This window comes from Fonsecaea nubica, assembly GCF_001646965.1.
Source record: "Fonsecaea nubica strain CBS 269.64 chromosome Unknown Scaff57, whole genome shotgun sequence".
NCBI classification, from domain to species: Eukaryota; Fungi; Ascomycota; class Eurotiomycetes; order Chaetothyriales; family Herpotrichiellaceae; genus Fonsecaea; species Fonsecaea nubica.
This window is the reverse complement of record NW_019173730.1, coordinates 148,034-164,575: the sequence shown is the minus strand read 5'-3', so window position 1 is coordinate 164,575 and position 16,542 is coordinate 148,034. Positions and strand designations below refer to the sequence as shown.

The 16,542-nt window shown below is 53.5% G+C and overlaps 7 protein-coding genes across 7 annotated transcripts; 3 read left to right on the top strand and 4 right to left on the bottom strand.

Moving 5' to 3' along the window:
- Positions 1–870: 870 nt before the first annotated feature.
- On the top strand, positions 871–1,877 carry AYO20_07850 (trihydroxynaphthalene reductase; the record flags this gene model as incomplete). Its single annotated transcript, XM_022646134.1, has 2 exons — positions 871–979; positions 1,141–1,877. The coding sequence occupies 2 exons, from the start codon at positions 871–873 to the stop codon at positions 1,875–1,877; spliced, it is 846 nt and encodes a 281-aa protein (XP_022497928.1).
- A 1,170-nt stretch (positions 1,878–3,047) lies between these two features.
- Positions 3,048–5,027, bottom strand: AYO20_07849 (hypothetical protein; the record flags this gene model as incomplete). Its single annotated transcript, XM_022646133.1, has 1 exon — positions 3,048–5,027. The coding sequence occupies one exon, from the start codon at positions 5,025–5,027 to the stop codon at positions 3,048–3,050; it is 1,980 nt and encodes a 659-aa protein (XP_022497927.1).
- A 398-nt stretch (positions 5,028–5,425) lies between these two features.
- AYO20_07848 (hypothetical protein) lies at positions 5,426–6,244 on the top strand (the record flags this gene model as incomplete). The annotated part of the gene is made up of 3 exons (XM_022646132.1): positions 5,426–5,558; positions 5,624–6,093; positions 6,149–6,244. The coding sequence occupies 3 exons, from the start codon at positions 5,426–5,428 to the stop codon at positions 6,242–6,244; spliced, it is 699 nt and encodes a 232-aa protein (XP_022497926.1).
- Positions 6,245–6,378: 134 nt separating this feature from the next.
- Positions 6,379–7,398, bottom strand: AYO20_07847 (hypothetical protein; the record flags this gene model as incomplete). The annotated part of the gene is made up of 1 exon (XM_022646131.1): positions 6,379–7,398. One exon carries the CDS (start codon positions 7,396–7,398, stop codon positions 6,379–6,381), a length of 1,020 nt encoding a protein of 339 aa, XP_022497925.1.
- Positions 7,399–8,777: 1,379 nt separating this feature from the next.
- AYO20_07846 (hypothetical protein) lies at positions 8,778–10,321 on the bottom strand (the record flags this gene model as incomplete). The annotated part of the gene is made up of 3 exons (XM_022646130.1): positions 8,778–9,983; positions 10,034–10,103; positions 10,158–10,321. 3 exons carry the CDS (start codon positions 10,319–10,321, stop codon positions 8,778–8,780), a joined length of 1,440 nt encoding a protein of 479 aa, XP_022497924.1.
- A 728-nt stretch (positions 10,322–11,049) lies between these two features.
- On the bottom strand, positions 11,050–12,296 carry AYO20_07845 (hypothetical protein; the record flags this gene model as incomplete). Its single annotated transcript, XM_022646129.1, has 4 exons — positions 11,050–11,207; positions 11,257–11,631; positions 11,686–12,024; positions 12,077–12,296. The coding sequence occupies 4 exons, from the start codon at positions 12,294–12,296 to the stop codon at positions 11,050–11,052; spliced, it is 1,092 nt and encodes a 363-aa protein (XP_022497923.1).
- A 1,481-nt stretch (positions 12,297–13,777) lies between these two features.
- On the top strand, positions 13,778–16,350 carry AYO20_07844 (hypothetical protein; the record flags this gene model as incomplete). Its single annotated transcript, XM_022646128.1, has 7 exons — positions 13,778–14,126; positions 14,189–14,523; positions 14,584–14,664; positions 14,719–15,320; positions 15,435–15,616; positions 15,677–16,148; positions 16,233–16,350. The coding sequence occupies 7 exons, from the start codon at positions 13,778–13,780 to the stop codon at positions 16,348–16,350; spliced, it is 2,139 nt and encodes a 712-aa protein (XP_022497922.1).
- Positions 16,351–16,542: the final 192 nt, after the last annotated feature.

Sequence of the window (16,542 nt, the reverse complement as noted above, 5' to 3'; positions counted from 1 at the left end):
GGCTCTCACAAAGGTCAGAGTCTCGTTCCCGGGTTGGTGTAGGAAGGAAATAAGCAAGACTCCCGAAAGAGACGGTGCGAGCAGAATAATGCTGTCGCGGTAGACGTGAAAGGGAATAGAGGAAAGAAATCATGGCCCCCAATCACTCAATCAAGTCATGTTCAGCGATTATTCGGAACCCGGGGGCGGTGAGAAGATCTCACAAGTTCCCAACGTCGACCCCAAGACCGAAAGGGCCACCTAGACATCTGCAGGTGGCTACTAGGTGCACCTTTTCGGGGGGTGATGCCCCCTGTTCATCCTCCCCCCCTTGTGGCTATGCGTTAGTGCCCAGCGGCATTAAAGGTAGGCAAGGGACGGTCTCGGTAGGCACAAAGGGAAAACAGCAGGCGGTGGTGGCACCAACTGGACGGTAGTGAGTCGTTAAGATGCCCCTCCTTCCACTAGTTCGCACCTGAAGATCCCCGTGAACCAGTGACAGGCGCCCCTCAGCGTCGGGCCCCTGGCAATAACTGGGAGACCCTGAACGCCCCTCATTAGTGGCCGCTACGCCAACTAGGCCGATCGCCGTCCCCCACTCAGAGCATTAGCTGCGGCTGATGGACTGTTAAAAATAATATTTCCAATCGAACTTTTTTGGTGGAGGGAGGACGGAGAGGGGGGAGGGGGACACAAACAATCACCACCCCTTATCCTAACACCGTGACCTTTTTCGTTCAATAAAACTCATTTTCCTCGATTTGACTCCCTTCTTCCTCAAGTGCTGTACATATCCCCCCCTTTTGCTCTCATCTATTGCAACCTTTTGGATATTCTTTTCCTACCCTTTGCTCAATTTCCAACACATCCCTCCACACCGCCTCCTCCAATATGTCTAAACGAAACTCGACCAGACTTGCCAATGGCGCTGCTTCCGCTGCCGACCAGCCCGTCCCCAGCTACCTCCTCACTGGCAAAGTTGCTCTCGTAACTGGATCAGGTACGTCTCAGAAAAGAGAAGGTTGAGTCCCGGTTCGAAGGCCGCGAACAGCTTTCCCCTCGGGAAAGAAACGTTCGACCTGGCTCTTCACCGCCTCTTCCCACACCCGAAAAGATGGAAGAGAAAGGAAGAGAAAGGCTAACAGATTGGGCACAAAACAGGGCGAGGAATGGGTCGTGAGACTGCTCTCGAACTTGCCCGTCGTGGCGCCGATGTTGTCGTCAACTACGCCAACTCCTCCAAGGCCGCTGACGAGCTGGTCGACGAGATCAAGGCTCTCGGCCGCGACGCGATCGCCGTCAAAGCCAACGTATCCGATGTCTCACAGATCGTCGATATGTTCGAGCAGGCCAAGAAGCACTTTGGCAAGCTGGACATCGTGGTCTCAAACTCGGGTGTCGTTTCCTTCGGCCACTTGAAGGACGTCACCCCGGAAGAGTTCGACCGTGTCTTCAACATTAACACCCGAGGCCAATTCTTCGTGGCCCGGGAAGCCTACAAGAACCTCGAGGTCGGTGGCCGCATCATCCTGATGGGTTCCATCACCGGCCAGGCCAAGGGTGTCCCCAAGCACGCCGTTTACTCGGGCTCAAAGGGTGCCATTGAGACCTTTGTCCGCTGCATGGCTATCGACTGCGGTGACAAGAAGATCACCGTCAACGCCGTTGCTCCCGGTGGTATCAAGACCGATATGTACCACGCCGTCTGCAGAGAGTACATTCCCAACGGCATGAACCTGTCGGATGACCAGGTCGACGAGTACGCCGCCACATGGTCGCCCATGAACCGTGTCGGCCAGCCCATTGATGTTGCCCGTGTCACCTGCTTCCTTGCCTCCCAAGACGGCGAGTGGGTGAATGGCAAGGTCATCGGCATTGACGGTGCTGCCTGCATGTAAAGTGCCAGAAAAAGCAAAGACGAGAGTTTTGGATCTGACCCAGGCATGACATGAGAAGACGGAATGGGTGGAGCAAGAGAGGGAGCAGTACCACAATTCTTTTTCCTGCAAGAGAAGCAAGCAAGCTGTGAGAGATTAGATGGGAAGGGATCCGACATGGGTTTTTCCACCTGGATTGATGATATTTTATGACTCGCGAAGATTTGGATTGGTCAATGTTCAGGGAAAGGAGAAAAAAAGAAGGAAGCTTCTTGCGGTCGGATCGTTCTCTGCCAGCCATATATTGGGTATCTATTCATTTTCAACTCCTATCTCGGGAATCCACAGCATCTGAACGCGAGCGTCTATTCGGAGAAAGAAAAGTGATGTCCTTGTCCTTGTCATTGTCGTCGTTGTCAGGCGCAGGAGTTTTACAACCTACAGAAGACAGTGCTTTACACAGCTTTAGCTTGATAGCTTGGGTACCTAGTATTCCTAGTATTTTAGACAAAAAAACAAACCGGGGCCGAGCTTCCATCTCTCCTATCTGTCTATTTCTCTAGGGAAGCTGCAGCGCGTTGTGTAAGACGCTTTCGATTTTTCCTTTTTCCAGAAAATACCAAACAAACAAACCAACAGATAGATAATCGGTTCATTGGTTACTTACCACAGCACCTTCATCCTCATCGTCGCCACATCCCCGCGTGCTCCTCCCACTGCTCTGCCCCTGTTCGTGTTTGTGTTTGTGTTACCGTTCCCGATATGGCGATTTCTTTTTTCTCTTTTTTCTATAATTCTATCTCTAAAGGTTCCCCGTTGACCGACTCGACACAACCAAGCAGGAGTCAGGAGTCAGGAGTCAGGACTCCGGCGTTGGCGTTCTAGAATCCCAGTCCCTTGCTGAACACCAAGCTATGTACTCGGTATGTACGTATGTACACAAATAGGTAGGGAGGGTTGAGGTAATTCCTCTCCGGGGTTTATACTATGTACGTTCGATCTGGGAAATGTGGAGGATGGTGGAGGAAGAGTGATCAAGTGATCAATGAATGGTTTCATATCCTCCCTCCCGAGTCCTGATTGTGGGTTCTTGTCCCGTGAAAGGCTTTCGGCTATGATCTCTACCTCAGAATATATATATATCTCTCTCTCACTTGAAAGACGTCTGTCTAGCTTCCCCGTCCTGTCGGCTTACTTCCCCCTCGCTTTCGCAATTAACCGCTCGTCCAGCGCGTACGGTTCTCCGTCTTCTGCCCCAAACACCACGTCGTCCTGCAAATACACCAGGATTCCCCGATTGCGCCTCTCGGCGTCCTGCAGGCGGAACAACAGCCGGCCGAACGCGTCGGATTTATGCGACGTCTGCAGGAGCAGGTTGTGCTCCGAACACCATTCCTCGACGAGCGATCTGAATGTCATCTCCTCCATCGCCTCGGTGAGGCCAGCCGTCGTGGTGGAGGCGGCGGTACGTGGCGCAACAGGGGTGGCTGAAGACAGCAATTTGGGCTTCCTCGATCCGAGCAGCGGTTTCCAATGCGACCACGACTCGGCATCGACTTTGGACTTGACCAGAGACCTCAATTCGGGGAACCGTTCGAGGTCGAGCGTCTCGGAAGAGATAAGCGTCCACCAGTCGAACAGCCACGTGTGCATGTCCGGAGCTCTGCTGGACTTTTTGCTTCTGCCGCTGCCAAAAGTGCCTGGATCGAGCGACTTGGGAAATCGTTTGACAGCCTCGATTAATCGCGGAACAACGGTGTCATGCAGGATCTTGTGGACGAGGAAAGGGGGAAGTAGTGACGTCCAGGCATCAATCAGATTGTACGCCGGGTCTGGGTCGTAAATGTCCCATTCCTTGGACAGCGCCGTGCGTATGCGCGGGTACCAATGCAGCAGGAGCAATGACTCAAAGTAGGTAGTCCGTTTGCGGTGGCGGGAAGATCTGGATTTGTCAACTTCAAGGAGCTGATCGATCGACTTCAGAGACTCAAGGAGGTGAGTGGGATCAGAAAGAGGATCCCATTCAACCATTTCGCGCCTGAAGGGGGTTTCGAGGCAGGAAGCGGTGAGTTCAGGAAGCGAGAGCTCAGAGATATAATTGACAAAACGGACTTGGATGTCCTGTAGGCGGTTTATAGAGGAGTCCCAATCCCGAGGTTCATTCGAGTCGTCCACGGTGACCCGTTCAAATGCAGAGATGATGTCGTTGTAACGTTGTATTTCTTCCTCATGCAGTGCCAGTGCAGCACCCAGTTGTATTTGTTCCTGCTCTAGATGGGTTTCTTGGTCCTTTGTCGAGTCCCAAGCGTCGGCAAAGGCCTGCAACTGGAGCTTTATGCGGGAAGTGGCTTTTGCAGCTTCGAGAGCGGGTGATGGCGAGGCTTCTCTGGTAGGCGTTGAGAAGCCCGACAAGGAGGTGACAGTCTTGGTTTCGGCTCCAGTTGCATCGACAATGATCTGTTTCATTGCCTCGGGGACGTGGAGGCCCCTTGATTCGATTGCGGCGACAGCATATTTGGCCTTTGGGGGTGCCTTGATTCGTGGTGTGCTTGTGCCGGGTGTCGAACCTTTAGAAGAGGTCTTATCCTTTCCTGCGTCTTGTTTCCTGCGAGCAGGTTCTGGTGTGCCGCTTCCCTGACCCAAACCAGCCCGGCTTTGTAGTACTTTGGCCTGGATAGGTGCTGTGATCCCTTGGCCTGATTTTCCTAGACCTTGGCCTTCGACATACCCTTGTTTGGCCATCATCCGCGCCGCAAAGGAATTTTTGTTCATGCGGCCACCGACACCAAACGCTGAAGGACCCATGCGGACAGGCTTTTCTGATTGTCTTTGGGGAGACATGTCCATGGGCGAAGTGTCTCTGTCTGCCGCTGCTTCGTCGTCATTGTATTCGCCTATATTGAAGGCGGTTCGAAATCCGCTCATACCAGCGCCCATTCCCAGGCCCATACCCACGGAAGGTCTTTCGTCGTCAACATCTTCACCTTCATCTTCTCTGTCTTTTGCCTCGTCCTGCCCCTCTTCTTGACCGGTAGATTTGACGAACCCAAGCCCACGACTGCGCAATATCTTTGTCGTCTTCCTTCTTTTATGTGGCCGCTCATCGTCAGATTCATCGTCCTCGTAGTCGCGAAGATTGAAGGGTTGATCGTCTTCCGAAGAGTCGCTCATGTTGGCACGGCATCAGGATCTAGGGCGGAAAGCAGGCTGTCTTTTGAGGGCTGTTTGTCGGTATGAATGGTCTAGGCAAAATGACTTCGCATGCGCAAGATGTCGCGTGTAGTAGAAGATGTCGTGGCACATGTAAGAGAGTTGTCGATCTCCGATCTGATCTGCCTGCGCATAAAAAGTTCTGGGCGACTCCATCGTGGAGGCCGAAATTCGTACGAGGATTTCCGGAATAGGCACAGTGATGTAATTCGGTGCAGCTCCATCTCGAACTCTCCAATTCCAATAAACACCGGCTACGGAGCACCTCATCATTATTCAGTTTCAACTCCCTTCTCACAAGTCTCGGCCTCTTCTGTACCTGGTCAATTGGTTGACTTTTCACAGCAATCATCTCAAACATGGCTTCGCTATTCCGTTCTGTCGCCCGTCCCTCCACCCTTAGAGCTATTGGAGCTACCCATCCTGCTCGATGCCTGACTACGGCCGATAAAACCTTTATTCGGACGAAGGCAACCCTTCCAGACCTTTCCTGTAAGTGAAGCACTCGGGAGATCCATGGCATCTACCTCGTCAAGCCAAGCTGACACCTCAACCAGACGACTATGGTGCCCTGGAACCCGCCATCTCCGGCAAGATCATGGAGCTGCACCACAGCAAACACCACCAGACCTACGTGAATTCCTACAACGATGCCGCAGACAAGTACGCTGCCGCCGAAGCAAAGGACGACATTGCCGCGAAAATTGCCCTCCAGCCGCTGATCAACTTCCACGGCGGTGGCCACGTCAATCACTCCTTGTTCTGGGAGAACCTCGCACCTAAGAACTCTGGCGGCGGCGAACCCCCTTCGGGAGAGCTGGCAAAGGTGATTGATACCACATATGGGAGCTTGGAAGAGTTGAAGAAGAAGTTCAATGCAGCTTTGGCCGGCATTCAAGGTTCTGGCTGGGCTTGGCTGGTCAAGGACACCCAGACCGGCAACATCGCGATTCAGACATATGCGAATCAGGATCCGGTCGTCGGCCGATACAAGCCATTGCTGGGCGTTGATGCGTGGGAGCATGCTGTAAGACGAAACCCATGTCATTCTGCAAGGTCCTGGAGTTGCTAACAATACCCAGTACTATCTCCAGTACCAGAACCGAAAGGCCGAGTACTTCAGCGCCATCTGGGATGTCATCAACTGGAAGGCCGCTGAGAAGAGATTTGCCAGCTAAACAGGTCACAGAACTGAGATAATGTATAGCACGAGCATGTAATCCAATGAGTCCTACAAGCGACGAGCAATGTGACTTTTCTTTCAGCTTGAGTGCTCAAGGATAGGAGAACAAGGTTTTCTTCTGACTGACTCTCAGCGACTCTCCCAAAGCTTCATGCCTTCCACGAGTTTCCTGACGAATGCTTTGTCGACGGCGTCCTCTGGATACGCTACGCTCTTGGGATACTTCTGCCATTCGAGCCACGATTCGACTCGAACAGCGCCTTCGACCTCAGGCTCCAGAAGTCCGAGGGCAACGTCAATCGTATCCAGGCCGTGCTTGTAGTAGAAAGCTGTTGCACCACATCTTGCACAGAAATATCGACTCACGTCCGACGATGTCTTGTAGTGACCGAGCCTTGCCCGATCGTCCAGGAGAGAGTCGAGGTCTGCTTTCGCAGTGATGAGATTCTTCGGCACCGTGGCCCAACAGGTGATTTCGAATCCAGTCACCGTCCGACAGGACGTGCAGGCGTCGAGACTCGTTTCGAACTTGCCGGTTCCTGCATTGTAGTCGTCGTGAGGGCGTGAGATCTCGAACCGGACAGTTTTGCAACGACACTGCGCAACAAGGCGTTGGCTGTCGTCTCGGGCCTCGACTTTGCGCTGCATGAGATCCCCGGCCGCGCCATCACTGACAGTCTCGCTGTCCCGTCCTGTCCAGCGCCTGTCCATCCCCTCCAGTCCCCCCTGGTTGATCCAGCCCACGGCGCCTCCGTCCCCCTTGACATCCTCGACCCAGAGCTGCACACGGTTCAATTTCCCTTCTAACCCCTCGGGGTCGTCGAATGAGAGCACACCCGTGCCGACCTCCCACTCCGCCGGGCCTCTCCCCCCGTTCTCGTCGACGTTGACGACGCTGGCGCCGCACCGCTTGCAGAACCAGCGCTGGCACGTCGGCGACGATGCGTACTTGACCAGGTTGCCCCCGCTGAGCACGTCGCCCGGGAACTCCGCGGGGATCACGGCCCAGGTCGCAAACAGCTGGCCCGTCGTGTGGCGGCACGAGGAGCAGTGGCACAGCGCGGATTTCAGGGGGAGCTCCGTCGACGGGATCGCGAGGGAGAAGGATGTGAGGTGGCAGTGGCACTCGATTTTGAGCTGAACTTCCATTGTTTTTCTGGGTTGACGTGGTCGTTTGGGGTGGAGGGGGATTGGTATTGATGAATTGGTAGGTATGTATGCACGTATGTATGTACTCACACGAAGACCGATCGACTACTAGATACCTATCGGTAGAGATTAGGTAGATGTTACCAGATGGATGTGTACCATCCCCATCAAAATTTCCCAGTGACACCCCTGACGCGGGTGAGGAACGTGTAAGGAACTGTATTCACTTCAACGTCCGACGCCACCTCGCTTCATATCACATCTCTATTGATGTCATGTACATAATGTATCCCAAGTTCTTTTGCATGTCCTCCGCTCTCCTCCCCCTTCCGGGTAACTTTACCCCCCCCCCCCCAAACCTCCCTTCCCACCAAGGGTGAAATTCTTGGAAAATTTCGTCATTTGGTCGTGTATTGGCGTATAGCGTATACATGGCGTACAGCGTCCGTCGAGGGGTCGAAGGTGGAAAGATGACATACAATGTATAATACTTGGAAGGGCGCGCGATGCACGCATGCATGCGTGCGGGGATGACGGGGCAGAGGACCACCAGGGGGAAGCCATTATTGAGTACCCGACTCGCCGAGTACGAGGTACATAATCACTAATCCACCCATGCTGCCACTCCACCCAAGGTGGCCATGGTGCCAAGTCAGCAAGCATGTAAGCAAAGCAAGAGAGGATGAGGCTGAGCGAAAATAAAGGGACGAATTAATGCGAGGCAACGAGGAGATGCAGGAATCAGTGACGTAGTTACGCGCTACCTTCTCCTGGCTAGGCGGAGTCAGAGTCAGTTGCTTAATTCGGCAGCAGAGACCAAATCAGTTGGTCAGTCAACCAACCCATCCTAACCTTTCGCAGGCGCGAAGTTGTGACCAAGTCGCTGGAGAAATACAATCTTGAGCAATGGTGAATGTCCCTACAGTTATTACAAACCCGCATGTGCCAATGCGGCCCAGTATTCGTACAAATGAATCCCTTCGGCCCCATCTTCGCCTCCCCCAAGAAACCCAACAAAGGGAAAAAGGTAACCCAGCACCATCGTCCCCATTACACAGTGTCTCTGTTCCCCCAAGGTCGTACCCCTGTGCCCCACGACACCCTGTTCCTGTGCCCCTACAAAGTTCAAGTCGAATTCGAACTCCAATGCGCCAACTCAGTCCGTCGGCGTTGGCTTCGGCGATTCTTGTTGATGAAGTCCGGTGTATCACAAAGAAAAACAACGATAATGAGTGTTCTCTCCCATCTCCCCAAATATTCAGACCTTGTCGATGGAAAAGTATCATCAAGTAGGCTGATGCCACTTTGGCTGGCAAAGCCTCTGGTGTTCAAATAAAGTCTGCATCTGATGCCTGCGAGGTGGTACCTTCGGGTTTTATTCAAAGTCCTGTGTTTTGCTTTTTCCGTGGCTGTGGTGAGTCCGCCGAGTCTGGGTGCGAGCGTTTGGCACCGGCTCCGTGATCATGGCCGACCTGGTTCGAAGAAGATTCCCCAACAAGAGGGTTGGAGTTTCCAGTCGACGTGGACCCGACAGTTGCGCCTAGACCCTGTACTACTGCAGAGTTCAGGTTTGTGGCGATCTCATCTCGGGAACCAACGGTGTCAATGGGCCCATTGTTGACTGCTCTTTCGTTTGCCTTCCGAATTGCTTCATTTCTTTGTTCCTCTGCCCAATCCCTGCCGTTCCTATAGGCTGTGACGCCCTGTCGGAAACTTTCAGCGTCAGAGTTCAGGATCCAAGCGCCGATTTCATGCATGTGGTACTCAGGTCGCCCTCCCTGGGCAGAGGACTGGGTGCGGTGAGTGGTATACATCCTGAGGACCGCGTCACAGTAGGTTGCAGTCAAGGTGTAGGCATTATCAGAGCCCACAACGTCCCCTTGGCCGTATGATAGGAGGGAATGCATACCTCTCGCTCCTAGTGCACCATCAAAGCAAGCCTGAAGTCGTGCAATTGCTGGTAGACCTTCGGGACCTTTCATTTCGAGGAAGAAATTGGGCGCTATCGGAAGGTCCATCTGTGTGGTAGGGACAATCTCTCCACTGAGCTCATGACGGACCCGTTCATGTAGCTGTTCTGGGGAAGCGCCGTAGTAGAGGTCCGGGCTTGCTGGAATAGCTAGCCTCCACGTCAGAGGGCTGAGATTTTTCAAGTTGAGTCTTCCGCTGCAGCTCGAGGGATCATCGTCAGCTCGGTGATATCTCGCCACGATCCCCTCTACCAGGTTCTCTTTTGTTGCAAATGCGTCTTGTCGTTGGAACTGTCGGAAGTGCTCGTCCGTGAAGACATCCGGGGAAAGTTCAGGTCGGGTTCGAGACAGGCGGTCTCTGATCGTTTGCCAATTGGCTGGCAGGAGCGGCCCTTCTTCTCCGTAATCTCGCCACCTTGGAGGATAAACACCATTGTCAATGAGGCTCTGTCTAAAATTCCTGTTGTAAGGCCCGGAAGTTACAGCGCTCTCAGTGGGTATGGAACTGCGGGTAGGAGGATTCATCGAGCGCTGTTCGTGGTGTTGCTGATAGGGAGTTGGACTTGGGCGAGATTTGGGCATGGCACGGTTCGGATTTGCGGTTGAAAGTGAAGACTGGATCGCGGTCAGCACTGGGATCTCATGCGACATGGATTTGGTCGTACCTGCGTTAAGTCTGTGAGGTCTGGTCCGCCCCCTCTAGAAAATCTCTTGATGTCCTGTAAGACGGCCTTTCTGCAATGACGAAGAAAATGGGTGGCCGAAGAAGTGGTTTGTTCATCCTCTGACCCAGCTTGAGGATTTGGCGTGCTGAGATTGTCCGAATTGTGATCCGGAAAGCTGGAACTTGAAGCAGCTTCTTCGTTCCTGTGATCCAATCTTCTCAATGCGCGCCTCGTAAGCTTGCGTCTAGACTTTCTGACCCATGTTGCTGGGACAATCCGATTCGACATGATGTTCTTTATAAAACGGAGGCGTAGCGAGGCGAGAAGTAGATAGATGTGTGCGAACTGCCTGATGTCGCGGCAGTTCCTAGAGGAAGAGAGACAGCCTCGCGTTCGTTCTTTGTTGTTGGGCAGCCGGAATTGGAATTTAATGTGTCTGCCGCAACCGGTCTGTCCATCGAAGCCGGACCAGGAAATAACGACCTGTCCATTTTTGGTACCTAAAACAAAGATTCGTGACTGTGTATCACACCCACGTCACTCGTAGATAAAGAATCTGAAAGGAAGATGGGTCAAGGCGTACCTACGTTGTAGGGAATAGAGACTGGGAGCTCGCTAGTGCGCCTAATTAGGACTAGTGGATCCCAAATAGGTATACTACCCGAACCCAATAAAGATAAATCATACCTGGTGGTAGCCCTGACTCAAAATACCGTTTCCCGTTTCGCGCAATAGGAGTCTCGAAGGGCTGGGTCACTTTAATTGCCTGTCAGTAAGAATCAGGGCGCCAAAGACACTCCTAGGCAAGGAACCTGCTGGAGGGAGAACGTGTAGAGGCATGTAGCGGGATACCGAGACAAGTTATAGGTTGTTGTATCTAAAACTAGACATAGTGACGAGGCTGTTCAGTATTCACCAAGGGGGGAAAGCATGCAACTCGTGCGTTTGATTCTTCAAACCCAGGCGAGATTGGCCAGCTGACATGGGCATAGTCTATGAGTCGCAAGCTGCTGCATCTACTTCTCTAGTGTCCCCAGCGCCGCCCTCCTCGAGGTACTGTTGGGATCAAAGTAGGGTCGTTCGCCCAAACCAACGGCCCTGTTTCCAAAGCGGTCTCCTTCACCACGATAGTCAAAGGTCGCAGAGTGGAACACGCTGCGGTTGTCCCAGATAGCTGGCCCATGGTCAGATGCGCATTTCCGATAGGGACCATGATCACTCACCGATGTCGTTGGAATTCTCCCATTTGAACCGGACCTGAAGGTCGTGGTTCTTGTAGACGAGGTCCAAGAACCATTCCAGGAGATTCTTGCTCTCCTGCTCAGTCAAGCCGTTGATGTGGCGGACGTGGCCGCCCACGGGGAAAATGCTCTTCCATCCGGTCACCGGGTTGGTTCGAACCACGGGATGGACGGCCTTTAGTTCGCCTCCGACATTCTCCGGTGCGCCTCTTTCTTTGGTATAGAGCTGGAAGCCTCCTTTCTCGGCAACTTCGTTGAACGCAGGTTGAGCGAAGGTGGCAGTCAACGTTTCGAGAAATTTCTGATACGGCTCACTGATGCGATCATAGATCTCATACCCCGAGGCCCATAGAGTATCTGGTGCCTTTGTCAGTAATGCTCGCTTTTGTACGGTGTCAACCCGTCACTGACCTCCTCCGGTGCGAGGCAATTGAATCAGTCGAAGGGAGGTGTAATCCGCAGGAACTGGCTCGAATGCGATATCGCTATGCCACTGCGCACTGCTCTGCTTCTTCTGGCTCTGGTCGTATGGTGTCTTCTTATAATACTTCTCGTGCTGCACCGAGCTGATGGTGCTGATCTCCGGGTCATCACCTCCCAGATCCCTCTCTGAGTTTAGGACAGGATGGATATGCAATTTGGAAGTCGCAGGTTTTCCGGTCAGCTCGCCGAGTCGCTGAATGAGCTGCTTCTGGATATCGTTGGTGAGATTGTCCTGCTTCCTGAAGAAGACGACGCCGCGCTCCGAGACTGAGATGATAAGTTTAAGTTTCATCCAAAGATGGGACCGGGCTGGGCTTACTTTTGATGGCGAGATCGCGAAGGAGCTGGTCGGCATTGGGAGCATTCAACCACTCGACGAGATTTGCCTCGGGATACTCGGTACCAATAACGGGGGTGAGGTCAACCGATTTCCATTGGTCGAGAGAGCCAGACGATTTCAGAGGCTCGTTTCCGAACACAGTCTTCTGTTTGATGGAGTCCTGTACAGGGGTCTCAAGATCGATAGCGGAGGGTGCCATTTTGGAAGTAGATCAAACAGGGCGTCTTATCGGTGGCTTTCCGGTCCTTGCACCAGATCCCTGACACTCGACCCCTGGGTACAGCACAACTTTATAGATTTTTCCGGTTCCAGCATTGTATCCCTACGAATGCAGGCACGCTGCTGTTGACGCAGGATGGTGCCATATGTGCATTTCTCGACGCAATATTTGTCCTGTCTATTTAATTCGCCTTGATAGCGGAAGTTGCGGGGTCACTGGGCTTATCTCTGCGATGAGTGGTCTTTCAGAACGCCGCTGTGCTCGAGGGAGCTTACACCATCCAAGGGAGGAATTGCGCGAATCGGAAGCATCGTGTGCGATTCTGACGTTGAAAGGTTTTCGGGGCGCATGTTGGCTCACTCGATAGGGTACTCGTCAAAGGACGGGTGCGATCGAGACCATGCGATTGAACGCGGCCCATTCCCCGAAGGGTGAAGCACGACAAAGGCACGAGAAGCACGTTTCTGCCTCTTGATGACCCCGTTTTTGGGATCCGGGTGATACCGCACTATCCCCTATATGGCTGACAGAGCTGAGAGAATTCTTGGCGCCGGCATACGGCACAATTATTCTCTAATCGAATGGTTTAGACAAGTAGATCTAAGTCTCAAGGGCCTTGAGTACTACCAGGGGCGTTCTAATGAGTTAGCGATGTAGCGATGGATCGATGGTCGCTGGTGCCCTTTGGTTAAAATTATTAGTCAGCACATAGGTCACGTGACCCTTGTCTTGGTTGACTAGCGATATTCTACATGGCGGTGTTAAGATGATAAAAAAAAGGTGTCCCGATAATTTACTAGGTGTGTTCTTCCATTCAGTCATAGCTGTACAGATCGATACCGTGTTTTGATTGTCATTTCATTTCATGGACATTATTGTCATTTGTCGTCATTACATTCAAACCTATCAAAGCCATTTTAACCGCGCGGGGTCTCCCACCTCCCAATCACCCTCCCCCGTAACATCGCCTGGGGCCCCTACTTAAGGCTGCAGGCATGCTAAGTTCCAGGTACTCGGCACTCGGGTCTTGACTAAATTCAATGCTTTTAGAGAGGGCTGAAGTCTGGATGCTCTGTTGTTTTATTCCTAACTCTCTTCGCTCGATACCTCTACCTCTCAGACCACAGCAATGATGATCAACCTTACATAGCTCTACATGAGCATGTCGACCACAACTGCGAGCAGCACAGGCAGGCTGGCATTTGTCCAATCCGCAGGTGGAAGACGGTCTGCTGTAGCTTGCCGGCGATGCAAAGAGAGAAAAGTGCGGTGCAATGTTACAGTCACGGGCTATCCTTGCACGAATTGCCTTCACGACAGGATAGAATGCGAGGTTCTCCCAAGGAAAAGACGGGTGTATGTCTATCTTCTCCTCCTCCTCCTCTCATCACACAATGGGTTCTCTATCCTGAAGACCGTGGACTGAACATCGAGGATCAAGATATAGAGCGAATAAGAGCATGCGATCCACGACATCACGGAAAACGGGAAGACGCACCAGATCGCCGTCTCCCCTCGCGCCTCCGCCTCCTCCCACAGCAGGCGATCCCTTGGCAGAGAACGTGGATGCTTCTTCTTCCATGCCATTGAGTTCGGAGCGCCCCAGTGTCGGTCTCTCACCCAACCTGGTGCATCGAGACCATCAAATCTTCCGCAACGATGGCTCCCGGGAGACCCACGTGGTCGAAAACGCCGTCTCGATATCGTCAGGAAATGACGATGTCGCAGACGAAGGGCGAAATAACGCCTCGCTTGCTGAAGCTTTGGAATCCCACAGCCCGTTCAATCGTCATCGGGCTTTTTATGCCGGTAAGTCAGAGGCGGTGGGAGACCGCGACAGCACAACCGAACTCAGTTGACCATCCGTGCAGGGGACCCGCAGGGTGTTGTCCAATCCGTCATGGCTATCTGTGCCGATCAAGACCCGGAGCCGCAAGGGATCAGACCTGTTGTGCATCATCAACGCAACGCGCCCAAGCCGAAGAAGGCGTGGCAGACCAACGACCTCATCTACCTCCAGAGCAAGGGAGTCTTTGACCTGCCCTCTGCAGAGGTCTGTGATGCCTTGGTCCAGAAGTACTTTGAGCACGTCCACCCTCTGCTGCCTGTTATTGACGCCGGCCACTTCTTGTCTCAATATGCCCGCAACGGGGCGACGGCCATGAATCTGCTCCTACTGTGGAGTGTTCTCCTTGCTGCTGCAAACGTGCGACCCCATATGTCCTCTCTAACCTCTCTACGCAGCCAATGACTAATTCGGCCCCAGTTTGCCACTCCGGAAGATTTGCAGACGGCGGGTTATCCTTCGAGGAAAGCGATGAAGCGTGCACTCTACGCCAGGGCCAAGGTAGGAGGAACCCCGAACCGGGGGGGTGAGAGAGTGCTCACCATCTCGAAACAGGCATTGTACGACAGCGACTACGAGGACGACAAGGTGTGCGTGGTCCAATCCGTGACGCTGCTGGGCTTCTGGTACTCGGATCCCGAAGACCGAAGTGGGCCGTGGCACTGGATGGGCATCGCCATCGGTCTTTGTCAAGTCATGGGACTCTACTGCACGCCGCGGTCGGGCTCACTGAGTCCATATGCCACTCTTCGGTCACGTCTCTTCCGCCGGATCTGGTGGTCGTGCTTCATGAGAGACCGTTGGCTGTGCCTGGGCCTGGGACGGCCGATGCGCATCAACCTCGAGGACTGTCAGGTGCAAATGCCCGAGCCCGACGACATCACCATGGAGCTGAGCGACCTGGACCCGGACGTCGCCGCCAAGTACCTCCCTGCCGCGATGCCAGAGCACGCGGAAATCTGGGTGCGGCTGATCCATCTGAGTGTGGTCCTGGGTAAGATCCTCCGGCAAAACACACGACCGCCTTTCGACCATGATTGCTTTCGGTCGTGCGAGACCGACTTGGAAAACTGCCGGTCATCGGCACGAGGTCTGGACCATCAGAACGAATTTTCCGTGGCGTCCTTGAACGAGTTCCAATTTGAACTTCTGAGACAGTTTGTGTTCCTTGCTCCCCATACCCCCAAAAGAATGCTTTTGCCACCTGCCTGCTCAAACCACCCTCCCCTCCCCCCCGGGGGACACAAAGCCAACTTTTTCTTTCTCCCTAGAGCGGTCATCATCGTGCTACATCGGTCGAGGATCAATTTCCGAGATCCGCCCGACAGCGTCAAAACACCTGAACGGGTAGAGTCATTCCGCAAGGCTCGCTCGGCGGCGGTCCGAATCAATCGCCTCGTCGAAATGTTGATCGAACAGGACATGGTCCAGTATTTGAGGCCGATGAAGTTGAGTCCCTCCATGAAAATTGCCACTTCTCTCGTTTTAGAAGCACACGCTTGCTGACACACAGCCCTGACGGGCGGGCGGACGCACCGCAGCCTCACGGCCATCATCACGGCCATGCAGATTCATCTCTACGAGTGCCGGTCCAGCCGACCGCTGATCCACAACCTGGCCTGGTCCAAGCTAGAAGTGTGCATGATGGTCGTGTCGGAGCTACGCGAGACGTACTGGGGGGCCAACTTTGCCTTTAAGCTCTTTGAGGCGGCAAAGGCCATGTTGCAGAAGCGGTCCCATCACCAACATCACAGTGGCGGCAGCGGTGTACCGGGGGGATCGTCACCGACAACGACCACGACCGCCACGAGACAAAAGACCGCCGACAATAACAACGGCGACGATGACGAGACGACTTTGAATACGGACGGCTTGCTGGACGAGGGAGACGCGCTGGATTGGTTCAACGACCCATTCCTCTCGGCCGGCCCGTGGCCCATGGACACGTCTGCCTTTGACTTTGGCGAGTCCTACATGAATCCTCTGTAAGTGCCGAGTACACGGGTCGAAAACCTTTGTCCCTCCTTTCCCCTTCTTTTTCTGGTTGCTGATCCCCTCAACCCCGACAGATACAATGGCATCAGCGATCTTCAGCCCGCCACAGCCTCTGCCGCCACGGCCGCCGACCCTTGGAGCCTCGACGGGTTCCAGCACGTGCTCGACGCATCCTTTGGTATGGACGCTTAGTTGGTGCAGGCGAGAGATGGGGGCTGGACAATCATTATCTTTTTAGTGCGTGGATGTATATATATGTGGAGCGATATATTGATGAACCACCGCCGCTTTATTGCCACACATCACACTAACCACCATTTCAATCCGGCATACCTTCTCCATCTAATTAGGACAGACCTATGTCGACAAGTCAAATCAATGCCC